The sequence below is a fragment of the Tursiops truncatus genome, chromosome X (genome assembly GCF_011762595.2).
Source record: "Tursiops truncatus isolate mTurTru1 chromosome X, mTurTru1.mat.Y, whole genome shotgun sequence".
Taxonomy (NCBI): domain Eukaryota; kingdom Metazoa; phylum Chordata; class Mammalia; order Artiodactyla; family Delphinidae; genus Tursiops; species Tursiops truncatus.
This window is the reverse complement of record NC_047055.1, coordinates 42140855-42161569: the sequence shown is the minus strand read 5'-3', so window position 1 is coordinate 42161569 and position 20715 is coordinate 42140855. Positions and strand designations below refer to the sequence as shown.

Genomic DNA, 20715 nt, shown 5'->3' with positions numbered 1-20715 from the left:
CAACTCTCAACAAAGTGTGTATAGAGGGAACATGTCCCAACACGACAAGGGCATTTATGACAAACCCACAGCCAACATCATAGTGAATGGCGAAAAGCTGAAAGACTTTCCACTAAATTCAGGAACAAGGTAAGGATGCCCACTCTCACCACTTATATTTAACATAGTACTGGAAGTCTTAACCACAGCAATCAGACGAAAAAAGAAATAAAAGGTACCCACACTGGAAGGGACAAGGTAAAACTGTTACTCTTTGCGGATGACATGATACTTTGTATAGAAAGTTTTAAAGCCTCCGCCCAAAAACTATTAGAACTAATGAATGAATTAAGCAAACGCTCAGGATCCAAGATTAACATACAGAAATCTGTTGCATTTCTATACACTAATAGTGAAATATCACCAACAGAAATTTTTTTAAAACTCCATTTAAAATCACATTGAAAAAAATAAAACACCTAGGAGTAAACCTAACCAGGGAGGTGAAAGCCCTATCTGAAAACTATGAAACACTGATGCAGGAAACTGAAGATGAACAAAGAAATGGAAAGATATCCCATGCTGCTGGATTGGAAGCATTAATATTGTTAAAATGTCCATACTTCCCAAAGTAATCTACAGATTTAATGCAATCCCCATCATATACCCATGCCATTTTTCGCAGAACTAGAACCAAGAATCCAAAAATTTATATGGAACCACAAAGACCCCGAATTGCCAAAGCAATCTTGAGAAAAAAGAGGGTTGAGCCTCTGGAGACCTTGTCTGAGGGGCAAGCTGTGTCTGCACTGGGTAGGATCTCCTGGAAATTTATAAAAGGAAGATCATTTCTGACACCTTGATTATTTGGAAGAGAGTTTGACTGGAGAGAAAGAGTATTTAGGAAATCCATATTACGCACACCCATAAGAAATCATGCCAGTGGTCCCTTCTTTACAAGCCCTTTCAAGCTCAGTAGAAGGCCGGAAAAGAACAGGAAAAGATTCGTCCTCCAGCCTAAATTCCCTGTTGTCTGTCCTCTCTCCCATCGCTTCTTTTCATCCTTAGATTCCTTATGGGATAAAGTATAACAGGACATGGCTAACGAACTCAATCCAGAGACATTGCAGTGTCCCCTTCACTCCAGTGGACGTAAGAGAGGATGCCGAAGCCAGACGCGTGGGCACAGGGAAGAGGGAGAGAGAGACTTGATTCAGCAGGGTCTGCCGGCTTCTGAAACTATTGCTGTTGCATTCAATCCCTGTAGTTCCACTTTGTGAAAAATGGGGCTCGATTCTTTGTCCAGGAAGCTAGCACTGCCTCTGCATTGATGGATGTCAGCTACAAGATTCGTGACGAGGAGAGCCGAAAGGTGTGTGTCGAGGGCGTTACGTGTACCTCGTCCTGAGGAAGGAGTACAGGCCAGGGGCTGTTTTTCCTTTTTGGAACTACAGTTCCGAACTACAGTTCCTGGTGCTTACCCCACCTCTTCCTGCAGATACCTGTCTTTGTCAGCCACTCTGCTATTCCCTACACTGTGTGGTATAAGTTGAAGCCAGAAGAAATGGAGCAGCTAAAGGTAATGCAGACTCACGGCGAGTAGTGTGCCAATGCTCAGACCCACCTCTCCTTCTTCCAGTCCCCCGTCCCCCTCGCCCCCGATTTCCCTGCCACCACCACAGCCTCAGAGCGGCTCTCTCCATCTCTCTCTCCACAGCTGACCTTGAGCAAACGATTTGATGTCTCCCAGCAAGCTCTTGACCTCCAGAGGCTCTGCCTTGACCCAGGTATGGCTGACAGCAGTAATTCTAGGGCGGACGAGGGCAGAGGGGTCTTCCTGGAGGGAGACTTAGGGATGGTAACGTGGGGAGGGGCTGGTGCTGGCCCCACACCCCACTCAGCCATCCTATTCCCTCCCCTCTCCTTCCTGAAGACTTGGTGGGCTATGATATTGATATAATTCTGAATCGAAGAAGCTGCATGGCTGCCACCCTGCAGGTCATCGAAAAGTATTACCCTGAGGTAAGGCTGTAGGCCCAGTGCTGGTATTAGGGTAGGGGGTGGAAGAGATGGAGTGGAGGGCAGATTTGCCTCCAAGGTCCTAGATAGTAACCTTCACTCTACCTCTTCTTGCCCCAAAGCTGTTGTCCTTGAACTTGAGCAGCAACAAACTGTACCAGCTGAATGGCCTGTCTGACATTATACAGATGGCCCCCACGGTCAAGATCCTGAACCTCTCCAAAAATGAGGTGAGAAGAGGGAGCCAGGTCAAAGTTGGGTTGAGAGTGGGGGGGGGGCATGTTAGTGGCCATCAGAGTGATGACAGGAGGCAGGTGAAGGTACCTGTGTGGGAGGGAGGGGTCTGGGGGTGCAAGGATCCAGATGTCCCTCTTTCCCTGGGATTCCTTTTCCCACTTCTGCCCCATATTTCTCAGCTGACGTCTGTGTGGGAGTTGAGCAAGATGCAAGCGCTGGAGCTTGACGAGGTGTGGCTGCAAGGGAACCCATTGTGTGACACTTTCCCAGACCACTTTGCTTTGACCAACATTATCGCATAAAGGAAACATTCGTATGATCTTTTTTTTTTACATCTTTATTGGAGTATAATTGCTTTACAATGGTGTGTTAGTTTCTGCTTTATAACAAAGTGAATCAGTTTTACATATACATATCTTCCCTTATCTCTTCCCTCTTGTGTCTCCCTCCCTCTCACTCTACCTATCCCACCTCTCTAGGTGGTCACAAACCACTGAGCTGATCTCCCTGTGCTATCTGGCTGCTTCCCACTAGCTATCTATTTTACGTTTGGTAGTGTATATATGTCCATGCCACTCTCTCACTTTGTTACAGCTTACCCTTCCTCCTCCCCATATCCTCAAGTCCATTCTCTAGTAGGTCTGTGTCTTTATTCCTGTCTTACCCTAGGTTCTTCATGACATTTTTTTTCTTAGATTCCATATATATGTGTTACCATACGGTATTTGTCTTTCTCTTTCTGACTTACTTCACTTTGTATGACAGACTCTAGGTCCATCCACCTCACTACAAATAACTCAATTTCGTTTCTTTTATGGCTGAGTAATATTCCATTGTATATATGTGCCACATCTTCTTTATCCATTCATCTGTTGATGGACACTTAGGTTGCTTCCATGTCCTGGCTATTGTAAATAGAGCTGCAATGAATATTTTGGTACATGACTCTTTTTGAATTATGGTTTTCTCAGGGTATATGCCAGGTAGTGGGATTGAAGCGTCTTATGGTATTTCTATTTTTATTTATTTAAGGAACCTCCATACTGTTCTCCACAGTGGCTGTATCAATTCACATTCCCACCAGCAGTGCAAGAGTGTTCCCTTCTCTCCACACCCTCTCCAGCATTTATTGTTTGTAGGTTTTTTGATGATGGCCCTTCTGACCGGTGTGAGATGATATCTCATTGTAGTTTTGATTTGCATTTCTCTAATGATTAATGATATTGAGCATCCTTTCATGTCTTTGTTGGAAATCTGTATATCTTCTTTGGAGAAATGACTATTTAGGTTTTCTGCCCATTTTTGCACTGGGTTGTTTGTTTTTTTGATATTGAGCTGCATGAGCTGCTTGTATACTTTGGAGATTAATCCTTTGTCAGTTGCTTCATTTGCAAATATTTTCTCCCGTTCTGAGGGTTCTCTTTTCGTCTTGTTTATGGTTTCCTTTGCTGTGCAAAAGCTTTGAAGTTTCATTAGGCCCCATTTGTTTATTTTTGTTTTTATTTCCATTTCTCTAGGTGGTGGGTCAAAACGGATCTTGCTGTGATATATGTCATAGAGTGTTCTGCCTATGTTTTCCTCTAAGAGTTTGAGAGTTTCTGGCCTTACATTTAGGTCTTTAATCCATTTTGAGCTTATTTTTGTGTGTGGTGTTAGAGAGTGTTTTAATCTCATACTTTTACATGTACCTGTCCAGTTTTCCCAGCACCACTTATTGAAGAGGCTGTCTTTTCTCCACTGTATATTCTTGCCTCCTTTATCAAAGATACAGTAACCATATGTGCATGGGTTTATCTCTGGGCTTTCTATCCTGTTCCATTGATATATATTTCTGTTTTATGCCAGTAACAGACTGTCTTGTTTACTGTAGCTTTGTAGTATAGTCTGAAGTCAGAGAGCCTGATTCCTCCAGTTCCTTCTTTCGTTCTCAAGATTGCTTTGGCTAATTGGGGTCTTTTGTGTTTCCATACAAATTGTGAAATTTTTTGTTCTAGTTCTGTGGAAAATGCTAGTGGTAGTTTTATAGGGATTGCTTTGAATCTGTAGATTGCTTTGGGTAATAGAGTCATTTTCACAACTTTGATTCTGCCAATCCAAGGACATGGTATATCTCTCCATCTATTTGTATCATCTTTAATTTCTTTCATCAGTATCTTATAATGTTCTGCATACAGTTCTTTTGTCTCCTAGGTAGGTTTATTCCTAGATATTTTATTCTTTTTGTTGCAGTGGTAAATGGGAGTGTTTACTTACTTTAGCTTTCAGATTTTCATCATTAGTGTATAGGAATACAAGAGATTTCTGAGCATCCATTTTGTATCCTGATACTTTAGCAAATTCATTGATTAGCTCTACTAGTTTTCTGGTAGCATTTTTAGAATTCTTTATGTATAGTATCATGTCATCTGCAAACAGTGACATCTTTACTACTTCTTTTCCAATTTGGATTCTGTTTATTTCTTTTTCTTCTCTGGTTGTTGTGGCTAAAACTTCCGTAACTATGTTGAATAATAGTGGTGAGAGTGGGCAACCTTGTCTTGTTCCTGATCTTAGTGGAAATGCTTTCAGTTTTTCACCATTGAGGATGATGTTGGCTGTGCATTTGTCATATATGGCCTTTATTATGTTGAATAAAGTTCCCTCTATGCCTACTTTCTGGAGGGCATTTTTTAATAAATCGGTGTTAAATTTTGTCGAAAGCTTTCTCTGCATCTATTGAGATGATCATATGGTTTTCCCCCTTCAATTTGTTAAATTGGTATATCACGTTGATTGATTTGCATATATGGAAGAATCCTTGCATTCCTGGGATAAACCCCACTTGATCATAATGTATGAGCCTTTTAATGTGCTGTTGGATTCTGTTTGTTAGTATTTTGTTGAGGATTTTTGCATCTATGTTCATCAGTGATAGTGGCCTGTAGTTTTTTTTCCTTGTGACATATTTGTCTGCTTTTGTTGTCATTGTGGTGAGTGAGTTGGGAGTGTTCCTCCCTCTGCTATATTTTGGAAGAGTTTGAGAAGTACAGGTGTTAGCTTGTCTTGAAATGTTTGATAGAATTCGCCTGTGAAGCCATCTGTTCCTGGGCTTTTGTTTGTTGGAAGATTTTTAACCACAGTTTCAATTTCAGTGCTTGTGATTGGTCTGTTCATATTTTCTATTTCTTCCTGGTTTAGTCTCAGAAGGTTGTGCATTTCTAAGAATTTTTCCATTTTTCCAGGTCATCCATTTTATTGGCATATATTTGCTTGTAGTAATCTCTGATGATCCTTTGTATTTCAGTGTATCCTTTGTATATCCTTTGCAGTGTCAGTTGTTACTTCTCCTTTTTCATTTCTAATTCTATTGATTTGAGCCTTGTCCCTTATTTTGTTGATAAGTTCGCTAATGGTTTATCAATTTTATCTTCTCAGAGAACCAGCTTTTAGTTTTATTGATCTTTGCTATCATTTCCTTCATTTATTTTTCATTTCTTTCTGATGTGATCTTTATGGTTTCTTTCCTTCTGCTAACTTTGGGGCTTTTTTGTTCTTCTTTCTGTAATTGCTTTAGGTGTAAGGTTAGGTTGTTTATTAGAGATATTTCTTATTTCTTAAGGTAGGCTTGTAAAGATATAAACTTCCCTCTTAGAACTGCTTTTGCTGCATCCCATAGTGTTTTGGTCATTGTGTTTTCATTGTCATTTGTTTCTATGTATTTTTTGATTTCCTCTTTGGTATCTTCAGTGATCTCTTGGTTAGTGTGTTTTTTATCCTCCATGTGTTTGTATTTCTTACAGATTTTTTTCCTCTAATTGATATGTAGTCTCATAGCGTTGTGGTCGGAAAAGATACTTCATTGATTTCAACTTTCTTAAATTTACCATGGCTTGATTATGACCCTAGATATGAGCTCTCCTGGAGAATGTTCCATGAGCACTTGAGAAGAATGTGTATTCTGTTGTTTTTGGATGGAATGACCTGTAAATATCAGTTAAGTCCATCTTTTTTTAATGTATCATTTAAAGCCTGTGTTTCCTTATTTATTTTCATTTTGGATGATCTGTCCATTGATGAAAGCAGGGTGTTAAAGTCCCCTACTATGAATGTGTTACTGTCGAGTTCCCCTTTTATGGCTGTTAGTATTTGCCTTATGTATTGAGATGGTCCTATGTTTGGTTCATAAATATTTACAATTGTTTTATTTTCTTCTTGGATTGATCCCTTGATCATTATCTAGTGTCCTTCTTTGTCTCTTTTAATAGTGTTTGTTTTAAAGTCTATTTTGTCTGATATGAGAATTGCTACTCCAGCTTTCTTTTGGTTTCCATTTGCATGGAATATCTTTTTCCATCCCCTTACTTTCAGTCTGTACTTGTCTCTAGGTCTGAAGTGGATCTCTTGTAGACAGCATATATATGGGTCTTGTTTTTGTATCCATTCAGCCAATCTGTATCTTTTGGTGGGAGCATTTAATCCATTTACATTTAAGGTAATTATCAATATGTATGTTCCTATTCCCATTTTCTTAATTGTTTTGGGTTTATTATTGTAGGTGTTTTCCTTCTCTTTTGTTTCCTGACTAGAGAAGTTCCTTTAGCATTTGTTGTAATGCTGGTTTGGTGGTGCTGAACTCTCTCAGCTTTTCCTTGTCTGTAAAGCTTTTAATTTCTCTGTCAAATCTGAATGAGATCCTTGCTGGTTAGAATAATCTTGGTTGTAGGTTTTTTCTTTCATCCCTTTAAATATGTCCTGCCAGTCCCTTCTGTCTTTCAGAGTTTCTGTTGAAAGATCAGCTGTTAAACTTACGGCTATTCACTTATCTATTACTTGTTGTTTTTCCCTTGCTGCTTTTAATATTTGTTCTTTGTATTTAATTTTTGACAGTTTGATTAATATGTGTCTTGGCGTGTTTCTCCTTGGATTTATTCTGTATGGGACTCTCTGTGCTTCCTGGACTTGATTAACTGTTTCCTTTCCCATATTAGGGAAGTTTTTGACCATAATCTGTTCAAATACTTTCTCAGTCCCTTTCTTTTTCTCTTTTTCTTCTGGCACTCCTATAATTCAAATGTTGGTGCATTTAATGTTGTCCCAAAGGTCCCTGAGACTGTCCTCAATTCTTTTCATTCTTTTTCTTTATTCTGCTCTGCAGTAGTTATTTCCACTATTTTATCTTCCTGTTCACTTGTCCGTTCTTCTGCCTCAGTTATTTTGCTATTGATTCCTTCTAGAGAATTTAAAATTTTGTTTATTGTGTTATTCATCATTGTTTGTTTGCTCTTTCATTCTTCTAGGTCCTTGTTAAACGTTTCTTGTATTTTCTCCATTCTATTTTCAAGATTTTGTATCATCTTTACTATCATAACTCTGAATTCTTTTTCAGGTATGCTTCCTATTTCCTCTTCATTTGTTTTACCTTGTTCCTTTATCTGTTGTGTGTTTCTCTGTCTTATCATTTTGCTTAACTCTTTGTGTTTGGGGTCTCCTTTCTGCAGGCTGCTGGTTTGTAGTTCCCATTTTTTTGGTATCTGCCCCCAGTGGGTAAGGTTGGTTTAGTGGGTTGTGTAGGCTTCCTGGTGGAGGAGAATGGTGCCTGTGTTCTGGTGCATGAGGCTGGATCTTGTCTTTTTGGTGAGCAGGACTGTGTCTGGTGGTGCGTTACGGGGTGTCTGTGACCTTATTATGATTTTAAGCAGCCTCTCTGCTAATTGGTGGTTTATGTTCCTGTCTTGCTAGTTGTTTCACATAGGGTGTCCATCACTGTAGCTTGCTGGTCATTGAGTAGTGCTGCGTCTTAGCATTGAGGTGGAGATATCTGAGAGATCTTTCACCATTTGATATTGCATGGGGCCAGGAGGTCTCTGGTGGACCAATGTCCTGAACTCGGCTCTCCCACCTCAGAGGCTCATGTCTGACACACAGCTGGAGCACTAAGACTAGTTGTGGAAATGAACCGCAGTCTCCTCAGTTCAGGAATATTATTTGGTAGAATGAATCAAAGTCATTCTACCAAAACCAAGGACTCTTCAAACATGTCTTGCTCTGAATTTGGCACCTGAAGTACTCTTCTACAGTAATATTTTTCTTAATGTATTTTTCTCTTATTAATATGGTTATAACAGTTTGATGTCTTTGGTTACTTTGGATATTTCTCAATCATAATCTCTTCAAATAATTCTCCACTCTTTCTTTCTTGGACTCTGATTAAACATGTATTAGATTTATTCACCATATTCCCTTTAACTCTCACCCACTCTCTTTTGGTACTTTCCATCATTCTGTCTCTTCATGTTACATTCTGTATATTTTCTTCAGACCTCTTTTTCATTTTTCTAATTCTTCTTTCAAGTAGAAAATTTACCTTTGACCTTTGAACCACAGCACCAAACATTCAGGGCATATTTTATGATGCCCCTAGCGTATTAAAGGGAGGTAAGGTTTAGAGATGTTAAATGAATATTCCCAGGTGACCCAGCATGAAAAACACAGAGCCCAAACTAACATCATAGATTAGTCCCTCAGCCGAAGTCTTTCCAACTGTGCTTGCTTTCTCCTGGGCTGTGGATACTCCCAATCTCTCATATCCCAGGAAATAAAACCATAGTGAGGTTTCCAACGTTTTTAGAGCTGTGAAATACTTCTTTTTAGATTATAAAAGTCAGTGATTTTGCTTCATTGGTTATGATATTTTCCTAGGACTTTGTTCTGGCATTTGGAGCATTGATGTATTGTTCCCAAATCAGATTACAATGACCAAGTTAGTTCATTTCAAAGAAGAGCAAATCCGAGGATGTTTACCCAGGGAGGTATGGCAATTGTCCTGAACACAACAGTTTTGGTATACATCTTTCATCCTACCAGGAGCAAGATGGAGACAGAGCAATGAGTGATTCCCAAATGGGCCCCTGTGTAGTCAGTATGAGTGCAATGTGTCAGCAAGCAGAATAGATGGCCAAACATTTAACACTTTCATTCTTCTCCTTTCTCCCTCTTGGCAGCCTGAGGAATACAAGGATTAATTAATTGCTTTATTATAGTGGTGGTATCAGTGGAGTGAACATGTGTAGAGGACTTTCTTAGAATTCATGAACTCCTTCCTTCTCTCCACTTCCCAAATCCCCACCCTCCCCCACAGGTACCCTCACCTTCCTCCTGTCATCACTGTGAGGACCACTACCCACCTCCACTCTCAACACAACTTTGATCTGGCTCCCTCTTCTCACCTCAGTTTGGCAGAGGTTCAGGATCTTTACTATGGGGACCGTCTGTATAATGGGAGACAGGCCATCCAGCGCGTACAGTTCGTTGCTGCCCAAGTTCAAGGGTTTAGAGTGATGAAAGAAGAATTAGAGTGTTACTGTTTAGGGTCAGGGAGACAAATCTGCCCTCTATTCCATCTGTTCTACCCCATACCATAATACCAGCTCTGAGCCTATGGCCTCATCTCAGGAAAATTCTTTTCAGTGAACCAAAGGCATTATCAAGACCATATCCATGTTAACATGTGGAGAGGAATAATTCCTCCAAAGAAAGAGATGTAGAATTGGGAGGATGGAACTTCAGGGAGGTGGTTTGAGATCACAGTGAGTACTTTGGCAAAGTACAGAGAATATATAGGTGAGATAGCTCAGAAGGAGTTGTATTAGTCTTATGTAGAAATGCTAGGTACTTTGCTGGAGCCAGGAAAAGTTGATGATCTGTCCTTTTCATTACTAGGAGTTAATAGTCTCAGTCTTCTAAGGGCAGGTTCAGAGAAGTGACAACATGGAACAGGCTGACTACAGAAGGACCAGGGAGATTGTCTAAAGGCAAAGGAGGAAACTCCTGCTAAGGAGATGCAGCAACTCCTCACCAGTACCTCAGTTTGCCTCAAGTTGACAGTATGGGGGCTGGAGGTTCTGCGGTCCTTCTTGCAGTCTAATATTGAGGCAGGCCTGCCTAATCCATACAGACATAGAGGTTTCCTCCTCTGTCCTTGCCTTGCTCCTAAAGGGTCTCCCTTTCAATCCTAGGTTGGCATGGGGGCTTTACTTCCCCAGGCTAAGGTCTGAGGTTCTATTTAGCTACCATCATGACATTCATTTCTCTGGCCAAATACCAGGAGCTGGGCCCTCCTTGGGAAAAAGCAGTGTTCTTTGAGTCAAGGGGCCAGACGTGGGCCCCACCCCCCCAGTGAGCAGAGGGCTTCCTGAGGCAGGAGTGGAAGGCAGAGGGCAGAGGTGGTAGAAAAGACAGCAGGACAGGTCTCTCAGGAGCACTTCTCCTCCCTCCTGTTGTTTCTGGACTCTCCATTCCATTCTGTTAAGCTGTATGTATATCCCTGTGCCAGTATGCACATGTCACATCATCCTGCCTGGTCCTTCACAGGAACCCTGGGCATCCTGAGACAGGTATGAGCTCTCAGATAAAGAACCAACTCAGACAGGTGAAGGGGCCATCAGGAGAGAGGACGGTGATCATCAGAGGGGGCCACGGATCCTCAGCCCCATGCTGACCTGGGACCTGACCCTTTCCTCCTTCTGGGGAAGGTCTGCCCCCATGGCTGCTCGGTTTCCCATGCCCAAGTCTGGCTGAGTTCACACAGGTAACAAAGTTTCAGCCAGCATCCAGTGGGCCCCCAGCCCAACATGTGCATATTTTCCCTTCCTACCTGGTGTGTCTGGGCGATTCTGGGGCAGGTGAAGAGCCGCAACAAGTGTGCCGTTTCCCCTTTCTTCTCTCTTCTTCCCGGACCCCGACCACGGGAGAGCTTCTTTCCCTTCCCTTTGTTGTCTCTCTCTCCCCTGTCTCTGTGCCCCTATGTCTCTCTCATCTCTCCCTTCCTACCTTCACTCCCTTTCTGTCTTCATCCCCTCCATCTCCCTCCCTGAGCCCCACCTCACTCACCTCGCTGGCCCAGCATCCTGGGCCATCCCTGGGGTGTGTCCGGGTCTTGCCAGAATGCTGGACCCCCAGTGAGGTAGCAGAGCCCCGGGCTCCCACTCCATCCCCTCTTCTCCCCACAGCCTTCAGTGGGGCCCTGGAGGAAGGGAGGGAGGAGAAGGAAGCCCTGCAGCACGGGTTTGAAATGCTGGTCCCTGTGGCACTGGAGAAGGGAGTCCGAGTAGTCTGGGTGGGAGCTACCCAGGCGAAGGAGAGGAAGGGAGGGAGGGAAGGAATATTAAAGTGAAGGTACTGAGAGAGATGAGGAGACAGTGCCTTTCAGACAGTAAGATGACAGATGCTCAGTGCTCAACAGGCAAGTGGACTGAAAACCCCTAAAATCAGGAGCAGAGGTGGGCAAAGTGTGCTGCTGGATTGGCCAGAACACACTGATCTCTGTTTATGGTATTACTGTTTTAACTCAAAGGAAGCATTGCAACCTTGAACCATCAACCACCTCTTCTCTATTTTTGGTTTTGGACAGGGCCATCAGAGAATGTTTCCCGAAGTTGTTACGCCTGGTAAGTGCCTACGTAAATCATTGTCTCTTACGAATGTCGGTGGCCTCTGCACCTGCCCTCAAGCCCTTTGGGTCTTGCCTAGATCACATATTAGCATCAGAACCTTAACCATTTTGGGGGACATGGACTCCTGAAAATGACATGGATATACTTGCTGGAAAAATACCCATAAATACACACACGCACACACACAAGTTGAATATAACACTAGAGACTTCCAGGACCTCATGATGAAGACATCCACTGTAAGCTTTCCCATGGAATTTCCAGGGCCCTTTCACACCTGACCTCTGATCCTCACCCTCCTGGGCCCATCCTTTTCCCGGATCATCCAGGGCCACTCCCCTGGTCTCCACTCCTGACTTCCTCTTCCCTTCTCCAGGATGGCCAGGAGTTACCATCACCAGTGACCGTTGACGTTGACACTCCCTACATAGTAAAGCCCTGCAAGGTGAGGAAGAGGATCAAACAACATTTGGGGTGTTGCAGGGAGGCTTTATCTACTGCATAGTCTCAAGTGCCATTTGATTCCAGGGAAGCTACTTTGGATCTGATGAGCTGAAGAGTCTAGTCCTGCAATTCCTGAAGCAGTAAGTATCTCTGCGAAGCTGAGCAAGGGGGGCAGGTCTAGGACAGGTGAGGCCACCTAAGCACAGGTCTGCTCAGGGGAGTTTTCAAGTCTCATTTGAGGTCCAGACCACAGAGATAGACTGTCTTCGTTGCTCCTCCTTAGGTACTACTTGATCCATGACTATGGAGACAGACAGGTTCTTGCAGGTGCTTATCACGAGGAGGCCTGCTTCTCCCTGACGATTCCCTTCCACCCCGAGGACCCAGCCCCGTGAGTATCACAGCACAGGCTGTGCTCCTGGGCTGTGTGACTCCCCAGCAGACACAGGCAGCTCCTGCAAACACCCACCACCCACTGTTGCTCTTTGTCTCCTAGAAGCAGCTTGTGCGAGTATTTCAAGGACAGCAGGAATATGAAGAAGCTCAAGGACCCCTGTGAGTGTGTGATGGGAAGACTGGGTGGGAAAGGGCGGTGAAGGGGTCAATCATAGGGCCCAGGGCGTGGCAGCCCCTGACCTTCGCTCGCTTCCCCTCCCCTCACAGACCTGCGGGTCCAGCTGCTGAAGCACACAAAACGTGTCATTGTGCACACCCTCTGTGTGTTGCCCAAGACTCAGCATGCCTTCAGCTCCTTCGTGGTGGACACGTGGTTCCAGACGGTGAGCGCCTGCTTCCTCCCTCGCGTGGGCCCAGGAAGCCGCAGGTGGGTGGGAGGTGGAGGTGGTGACTGGGCGCCTGGGCTCTTCCCTTTCAGGAAACGATGCTCTGCTTCTCCATCTGCGGGGTGTTCAAGGCAGGTGAGTGTGTGTAGACCCCCAGCGCAGATGCCCCACTGCTGCCTCCCCCTGGCCAGGCTCACTCCCAGAACCACCTAGCTTCCCTGACCCCTTCCCTTCCCTTCCCCTTCTCTTCTCTTCCCTTCCCCTCCCCCTCCTGTCCCTTCCCTTCCCTTCCCTGCCTTCCACCCCTCCCCTCCCCACCTGCCCTCCCCTCCTCACCCCTCCCCTTCCCCACTGTGTTCTCCTGCCCTCAGGCTTCCCACAGACAATCCAGGTCTGAGCTGTGTCCATGCCTGTCTGCCCTTCACACCCTGGGCGTTGGGGACACAGGCTGTGGCGTTTGGTGGCTCTCAACCCAGATACTTACTCTGAGAACTTGGGCTGTTACTTAAGGTCTCAGTTTCCTCATTTGCAAAATGGGGTAGTAGTATCCACCTCTTGGGCGGCTATGAAAAATGCATCCCGTGAACTTGTGTAGTGGTCGTCAGGGGCCCTGTCACTGGGTGCAGACTGCTCCTATAGTTGCCCTCCCCATTCCCGACACCCTGGCCCCCGTGAACAATTGCCCTCTCAGCATGAGTGTCCAGTCACACCCTGACTGGGGACCACCACGTGAGCATGTACAGCACGTGTGGCTCTAAGGGGTACTGTTGTTTGTTTGCTGTTGAAGTGGAAGGAAGTTCTCAGGGCTGTGTGCGTGCCTTCACCCGGACCTTCATTGCTACCCCTGCTGGCTCCTGTAGGTGAGAGCCCTGTTGTGGGCGGGAATGCCCATCCCCACCTGGGCTCAGGGGCGAGGGAATGTGGTGGCAAAGACCTTAGGTTTACTCAGTATTGTGGAAAGCCAGCAGGGAGATCCCAGGAGCAGTGTAGCCTAGTGGTTAAGAAGAGTATGGGCCTGGAATCGGCCTATGGGTTCTCTCCTTGAAACAACACTCACTCGCTGTGTGACCTTGGTCAATTCCCATGACCTCTGTGTGACTCAGTGTCTTCTTCTGAGAATGGGCATCAGAGCGTCCAGCCCTTGGGCTGTGGTAAAGGGTAAATGTGAAATCGCCCGTGAGTTGGGGATAAACCTATAAATCGAGTGAAGGTGGTAGACAGTCTCTCCAAAGGTGGGCTCTGTGGGGAGGGGCAGAGGTACCAGTCAAGGAACCTGGGAGACAGACACAGGAGGGACGTGGAAGGAATCTGGTTGCTGAGTGCCAGTGGGAGCAGAGTCAGTATTGGGGGTGTGGGTGTCCATCCACCAGTTGTCTGAGGGCCCATTTTTCCTTCAGTCTGTGCATCGTGAATGACGAGCTGTTTGTGAGGGATGTCGACCCCAGCGAGACCCAGAGTTTGTTCTCCATCCCACTGCCTACACCCACCTCCAGCTCCATGCACCCCCTCTCCCAGCAGCAGCAGGACATCATGCAGGCATCCTCCACCCCATCTGAGATGAACCTCTAGTGGTCTCAGAAGTGAGTGCTGGGGTTGCATGGGGATAGGAGGGAGCTGGGAGGAGTAGAGGAGTGATTAATGGGAACTTGAAGGTAATTTGTTTTCCTTGTTTATTTCAGTCATTTTTAATCTGAACATTTCATCCGTGGTACATATAAAGCTACCTAGTTATTTTGAGCAGCCTTGTATTATTTTTATTAATTTCATGGCTGCTGCTTCTGTATTAACAGACAGTTGGGTGTTCAGGAGTGTGCATGAGGTTCATTCCACTATATATGTCACAGTACATGTGGAGGGGAAAAAAATCATTACCCCAAAACATACCTCCCAGAGGTAACCGTTGAATGTTTTCATCTTCATCATATCTTCCTGTAAGTTTGCTTATGTAGGTGTTTACATATTTATTAAGCACGTTTATATATTTCTATATTTATCTACAGAAAATGAGATCTCATCATGAGAGAGAGAGAGAGAGAAGGAAATAGAGAGACTGAGACAATGAGAAAGAGAGGCTTGTGGCTGAATGGGGAAGAGGGGTCCAAGGAGGGATTATTTAATCTTTAGTGCCTTGAAACTTGAGCAAGTTAACAGCTAATGTGAAGGAGCCATCTCAGCTCATTTGTAACTCTTAAATTTGCCCATATATTAATTTTCCTTCTTATCTTATTTCTACTACAGAGCTAATGAGACACCTCAAATGGAAAAGTATAAATTTTAAGCCCAATATATATTTAGTTATTAGTGAATGAAAGAAGGGACAATTGTATTTCAATGAAATGGTAGTACTTTTTAGGTTTTTGTCTCACAGGGAGGCAGCACATGGTTGAAACTGTGGTGTGACGTGGCTGGATGACGCATGATCTGAGGACCCTTGCACTGTTGAATGGGAGACAGGTCTAGAATTTTCCTATAAACGTATTAACATGCGTAGCAGTCCAGGAGCAGCAGTTAGGCAAACACTACGGCTTGCTGCCCTGGTGCCATCTCTCACTGAGCTCACCAGGTGAGTCAAAGGCAAGCCTGTCTTCCCAGCGTGGGGAACTGGGTTAGGGTCTGCTCAGAGGCACGATGTTGGGCAGCTCTTAGGAGCTTCTGAGTCTCCCAAGAAGCTAGAGATCCTTCTGTCGTTAAAACTTTAAACTCAAGGCATACCAGAGAGAGATTTGCTTCCTTCATAAAGATATCTATATTCTCATTAGGAGAAACAATGAGAAACACCTTTCCATAATGCCTGCCTTAGCCCCAGGTTTTCTCATTCACCCGTCAGGACAGCTCTGTGTTAAAGATGAGTCCCATTTCACAGATGACAAACTCCTCCTCATATAGCTTCTATCACCTATCCAGGTAAGTGGGAGTTTGGGGATGAGGTTCCATCCCTCGCCCTCTCTAGAGGACAGTGGAGCAGCCTCCCTTTTAGACAGTGGGCTTCTAGGCCTGGAGAAATGGTCCTTTTGTTCTCCCCTGATATAACAGGCCCAAGGGGTACTCCCTCAAAACCCCTATTGAAGAATATGATAGTGCACATACATGTGCACATGCATTCATTAACTTGGAAAAGCATTCATTGTGCTCAGTTTCATGGGGGAGGTAAAGTAGAACCAAATGGAATTGACAGCATATCTCCGTGTGTGTGTGTGTTTGTGTGTGTGTATCGACGGGCTGTGTATAGGAAATGTATAAAGTCATTAGTGATAAAAGTACAATATGTCAGGTAAAAACGTGGAGATGACATACCTCTGAGAGGCAGGCACTTCCTTCTTTACCTCAGAGTCCCCTTCCTTAGTGTGCAGGACAACTTTTTTTTAACATCTTTATTGGAGTATAATTGCTTTACAACATTGTGTTAGTTTCTGCTGTATAACAAAGTGAATCCAGTATGTGTGTGTGTGTGTGTGTGTATATATATATATATATATGTATATATATATATCCCTATATCGCCTCCCTCTTGCGTCTCCCTCCCACCCTCCCCAACCCACCCCTCTAGGTGGTCACCAAGCACCGAGCTGATCTCCCTGTGCTATGCAGCTGCTTCCCACTAGCTGTCTGTTTTACATTTGGTAGTGTATATAAGTCCATGCCACTCTCGCATTTCGTCCCAGCTTACCCTTCCCTTCCCCATGTCCTCAAGTCCATTCTCTACATCTGCGTCTTTATTCCTGTCCTGCCCCTAGTTTCTTCAGAACCGCTTTTGGTTTTTAGATTCCATATACATGTATTAGCATACGGTATTTGTTTTTCTCTTTCTGACTTACTTCACCCTGTATGAGAGACTCTAGGTCCATCCACCTCACTACAAATAACTCAATTTCATTTCTTTTTATGGCTGAGTAAATATTCCATTGTATATATGTGTCACATCTTCTTTATCCATTCATTTGTCAGTGGCCACGTAGGTTGCTTCCATGTCCTGGCTATTGTAAATAGTGTTGCAATGAACATTGTGCTACCTGACTCTTTTTGAATTATGGTTTTCTCAGGGTATATGCCCAGTAGTGGGATTGCTGTGTCATAACCCTCTTGCACTGTTGGTGGGAATGTAAGTTGTGCAGGACAACCTTTGAGGACTGAGGAAGGTAGAGTATCTTTTGTATGAGGAAAAAGCCCTTCAAGGGTCAGGTGTGGAAGTTTCCACGGGGTACCTTTTCCGATACCCAGAAGCCAAGAGCAGGGAGATGGCAAAGGAGAGGCAGCTCTGGTGGTCTTCAGTGGGGAGGGAGCTAATAAGGGTATAGTCCTTCATCTGGGCACCTCCCTGGCAGCCCCCAGGTCGCCACTGTTTGCAGCTGAGAACCAGGAGTTCTGTTGGGTAAGAACCTTCCCTGGGTCATGAAAGGTTGGGCACAGGGCCTGGCACCCAGAGAGAGCCCAGGGCTTGCCTGCTTACTTCACCTCCATTCTCTGTCTTCACTTCCTATATTCTCCAGCCTCAGTTGGGTTCGTTCCCTAACTTTGTGCTAATCACCACTCCTACCATTCACACTTGGCTGGGTGGTAAGAAAAATAATAATACTCATAAAACTGAAAGAATAAACCCACAATAGTAATAAAAGATAGCAACAATTATAGCACACATATTAGATAAATTACTTGCTCAAGATAAGTCAACCAGCCAGTAATGGTTCCCAGTATCAAACCCTGGTCTTCTGACCGAAAAGGCCCCACCCCTAACCCCTGTTTCTATATTGAGTGTACTTCTATGTTAGGACTCAGGCCGACACAGGGCAAGAGACTCAACCCAGGTCCTGTGGTCAGTTGATGGCTCTGGAACTGGACATACGTTTGATGACTTCTGTCTAGCTGACCTGTTCCTGTTCTTTGCTCTTCTGTGCTAATCCTTCTTCCTGGGGCTCAATAAGAAATTGCCTCTGGTCAAACTAGAATGAAAAAAAGGAGACAAGAAAGCATGAGGAAAAAGGAAATGATGAGATGGCACCAAAGTTCACTTCTTGCTGCTACATTTCCAGATGCTGTTTCAAATCTATTTTATAGGACAGAGGAGGCAAGGTGGGCCAGGAGTAATATATCTCAAAGTCCTATTGCCTGCCAGACATTCTTTGAGGTTTTCTCCTTTTCTTCTTACAAGTCTAGAAGTAGGCGCCCTTAGTCCCATTTTACAGAGGGCCAACCTCAGACTCACGGAATGTGTAAATTTTCCAGGGTCACATGTCTACACTTTGCCCTCTACACAGATCAAGCAGCAGCCTCCTGTTTTAGATGATAGAATTCCAGGGCTTAAAAGACTGATAGTGGAAACCTTGCCTGATGTGGAATCTGGGCTGTGTCATGCTCCCCATTGGACATGAAGATGATGGTAGGGATGAAATCCTACTCTGTGGGCCAAGAGGACTGGGTGTGGGGGCCACAATGACTAGCTGATTCTTGAGGTGCTGAACTGGACCCAGAAAGCAGCACAAGCTGTTGCCCTTTGGAAAGAGAACCTGAATGGTAGGATATTAACATGTACACAACTACTATATGAAAGGGGTTTTACATTTTATCTCATTTAATCCTAAACTCTTTTCAAGACCAATAGGTACTTATAAATGATCAGAATCAGAATTTTTTGTGTGTATTTTTTAAAATTGAAGTACAGTTGATTTACAATATTGTGTTAGTTTCAGGTGCACAGCAAAGTGATTCGGATATCAGATTGTTTCCCATTATATGTTATTAAAAGATACTGAATACAATTCCCCATACTTTATTACCATAACTCCTTGTTACTTATCTATTTTATGTATAGTAGCTTGTATCTGTCAGTCTCATACTCCTAATTTGTCCCTCCCACCTCCTTCTCCCCTTTGGTAACCATAAGTTTATTTTCTATATCTGTGAGACTGTTTCTGTTTTGTATATAGATTCATTTGTATTATTTTTTAGATTCCACATATAAGTGATATCATATAATATTTGTCTTTCTCTGTCTGACTTACTTCAGTAAGTATAATATTCTCTAAGTCCAACTATGTTGTTGCAAATGGCTGAGTAATAGTCCAGTGTGTGTGTGTGTGTGTGTGTGTGTGTGTGAGTTTTCATTTCTTTCTGGATATATACCCAGGAGTGGGATTGCTGGATCCTATGGCAGCTCTGTGTTTAGCTATTTAAGAAACCTCCATACTGCTCTCCACGTGGCTGCACCAATTTACATTCGAACCAACAGTGTAGGAGGTTCCCTTTTCTCTGCATCCTCTCCAGCATTTATTATTTGCAGACTTTTCGATGATAACCATTCTGACTCATGTGAGGTTTTGATTTGCATTTCCCTAGTAATTAGTGATGTTGAGCATCTTTTCATGTGCCTGTTGGCCGTCTTTATGTCTCCTTTGGAAAAATATCTATTTAGATCTTCTGCCCATTTTTTGCTTGAGTTGTTTATATTTTGATATGGAGTTGTATATTTTTGGATATTAACCCCTTGTCAGTCACATCACCTGCAAACATTTTTCTCCCATTCCATAAGTTGTCTTTTCATTTTGTTGATGGCTTCCTTGGCTGTGCAAAAGATTTTAAGTTTAATTAGGTCCCATTTGTTTATTTGTGCTTTAATTTATTTTGCCTTGGGACCCTGATCTGAGAAAATATTGCTACGATTTATGTCAGAGATTGGTTCACCTATGTTCTCTTCTAGGAGTTTTATGGTGTCACGTCTTTTATTTAGGTCTTTAAATCATTTCAAGTTTATTTTTGTATATGGTGTGAAGGAGTGTTCTGATTTCATTGATTTACATGGAGCTGTCCGGCTTTCCCAGCATCACTTGTTGGAGAGACAGTCTTTTCTCCATTGTATATTCTTCCCTCCTTTATTGAATATTACTTGACCGTAGGTGGGTGGGTTTATTCCTAGGCTATCTATTCTATCCATTGATCTATATGTCTGTTTTTGTGCCAGTACCATGCTGTTTTGATTACTGTAGTTTTGTAGTATAACCTGAAGTCTGGGAAGGTTATGCCTCCAGCTCTGTTCTTTTCCTCAGGATTGCTTTGGCAATTCTGGGTCTTTTGTGGTGCCATATAAATTTTTGGATTATTATTTCTAGTTCTGTGAAAAATGTAACAGGTATTTTGATAGGGATTACATTAAGTCTGTCGATTGCTCTAGGTAGTATGGCCATTTTAACAATATTAAGTCTTCCAGTCTAAGAGCATGGGACACCTTTCCATATCTTTGAATCACCTTCCATTTCTTTTATCAACGTTCTATAGTTTTCATCATATAGGTCTTTCACCTCTTGGTTAAGTTTATTCTTAGGTATTTCATTTTTTGATGGGATTTTAAATGGGATTATTTGTTTCCTTTCTGATATTTCATTATTAGTGTAATGAAATGCAACAGATTTCTGTATATTAATCTTTTACCCTACTACCTTGCTGAATTCATTTCAGGGAACAGAACTTAAAAGTTAAGTAACGTGACCTAGAAACAACCTTACCAATTGCTGCTCCAGGATTCATAATCTGGAGTTACACAAAGTAATCTGGAGTTACATTTTATCCTATGAACTGACATTCGACATCTCAGAAGGCATTATTATTCACTTGTTCTCTCTCAAACAACGTGAAGTGAAATAAAAACACTAAAGCTCATTAAAAAGGATTAGATATCCTCTGCATTTCAAAAGTCACAAAAGGTGTGTGAAAATCTGGGGGATATTGTATTCAGACGTAGGTTTATCTCTTCAATGTACAAAATATTCTTAAACAGTAGAGTTAGGTCAATGATATCAAGAGCGGATGCACAGAAAAACCACTTGGAAACAAAC

The 20715-nt window shown here is 43.4% G+C and overlaps 1 protein-coding gene across 1 annotated transcript; it reads left to right on the top strand.

Moving 5' to 3' along the window:
• Positions 1-31: 31 nt before the first annotated feature.
• LOC109548436 (nuclear RNA export factor 2-like) lies at positions 32-18258 on the top strand. Its single transcript, XM_073798882.1, is given in 19 exon segments — positions 32-82; positions 1048-1131; positions 1247-1351; positions 1478-1558; positions 1697-1766; positions 1913-2001; positions 2121-2228; positions 2415-2531; positions 10547-10607; positions 11485-11660; positions 12043-12111; positions 12195-12250; positions 12394-12501; positions 12607-12665; positions 12774-12889; positions 12985-13027; positions 13680-13752; positions 14290-14472; positions 18039-18258. Coding segments are annotated over 19 exon segments (1869 nt in total).
• The last annotated feature ends 2457 nt before the right edge of the window (positions 18259-20715 follow it).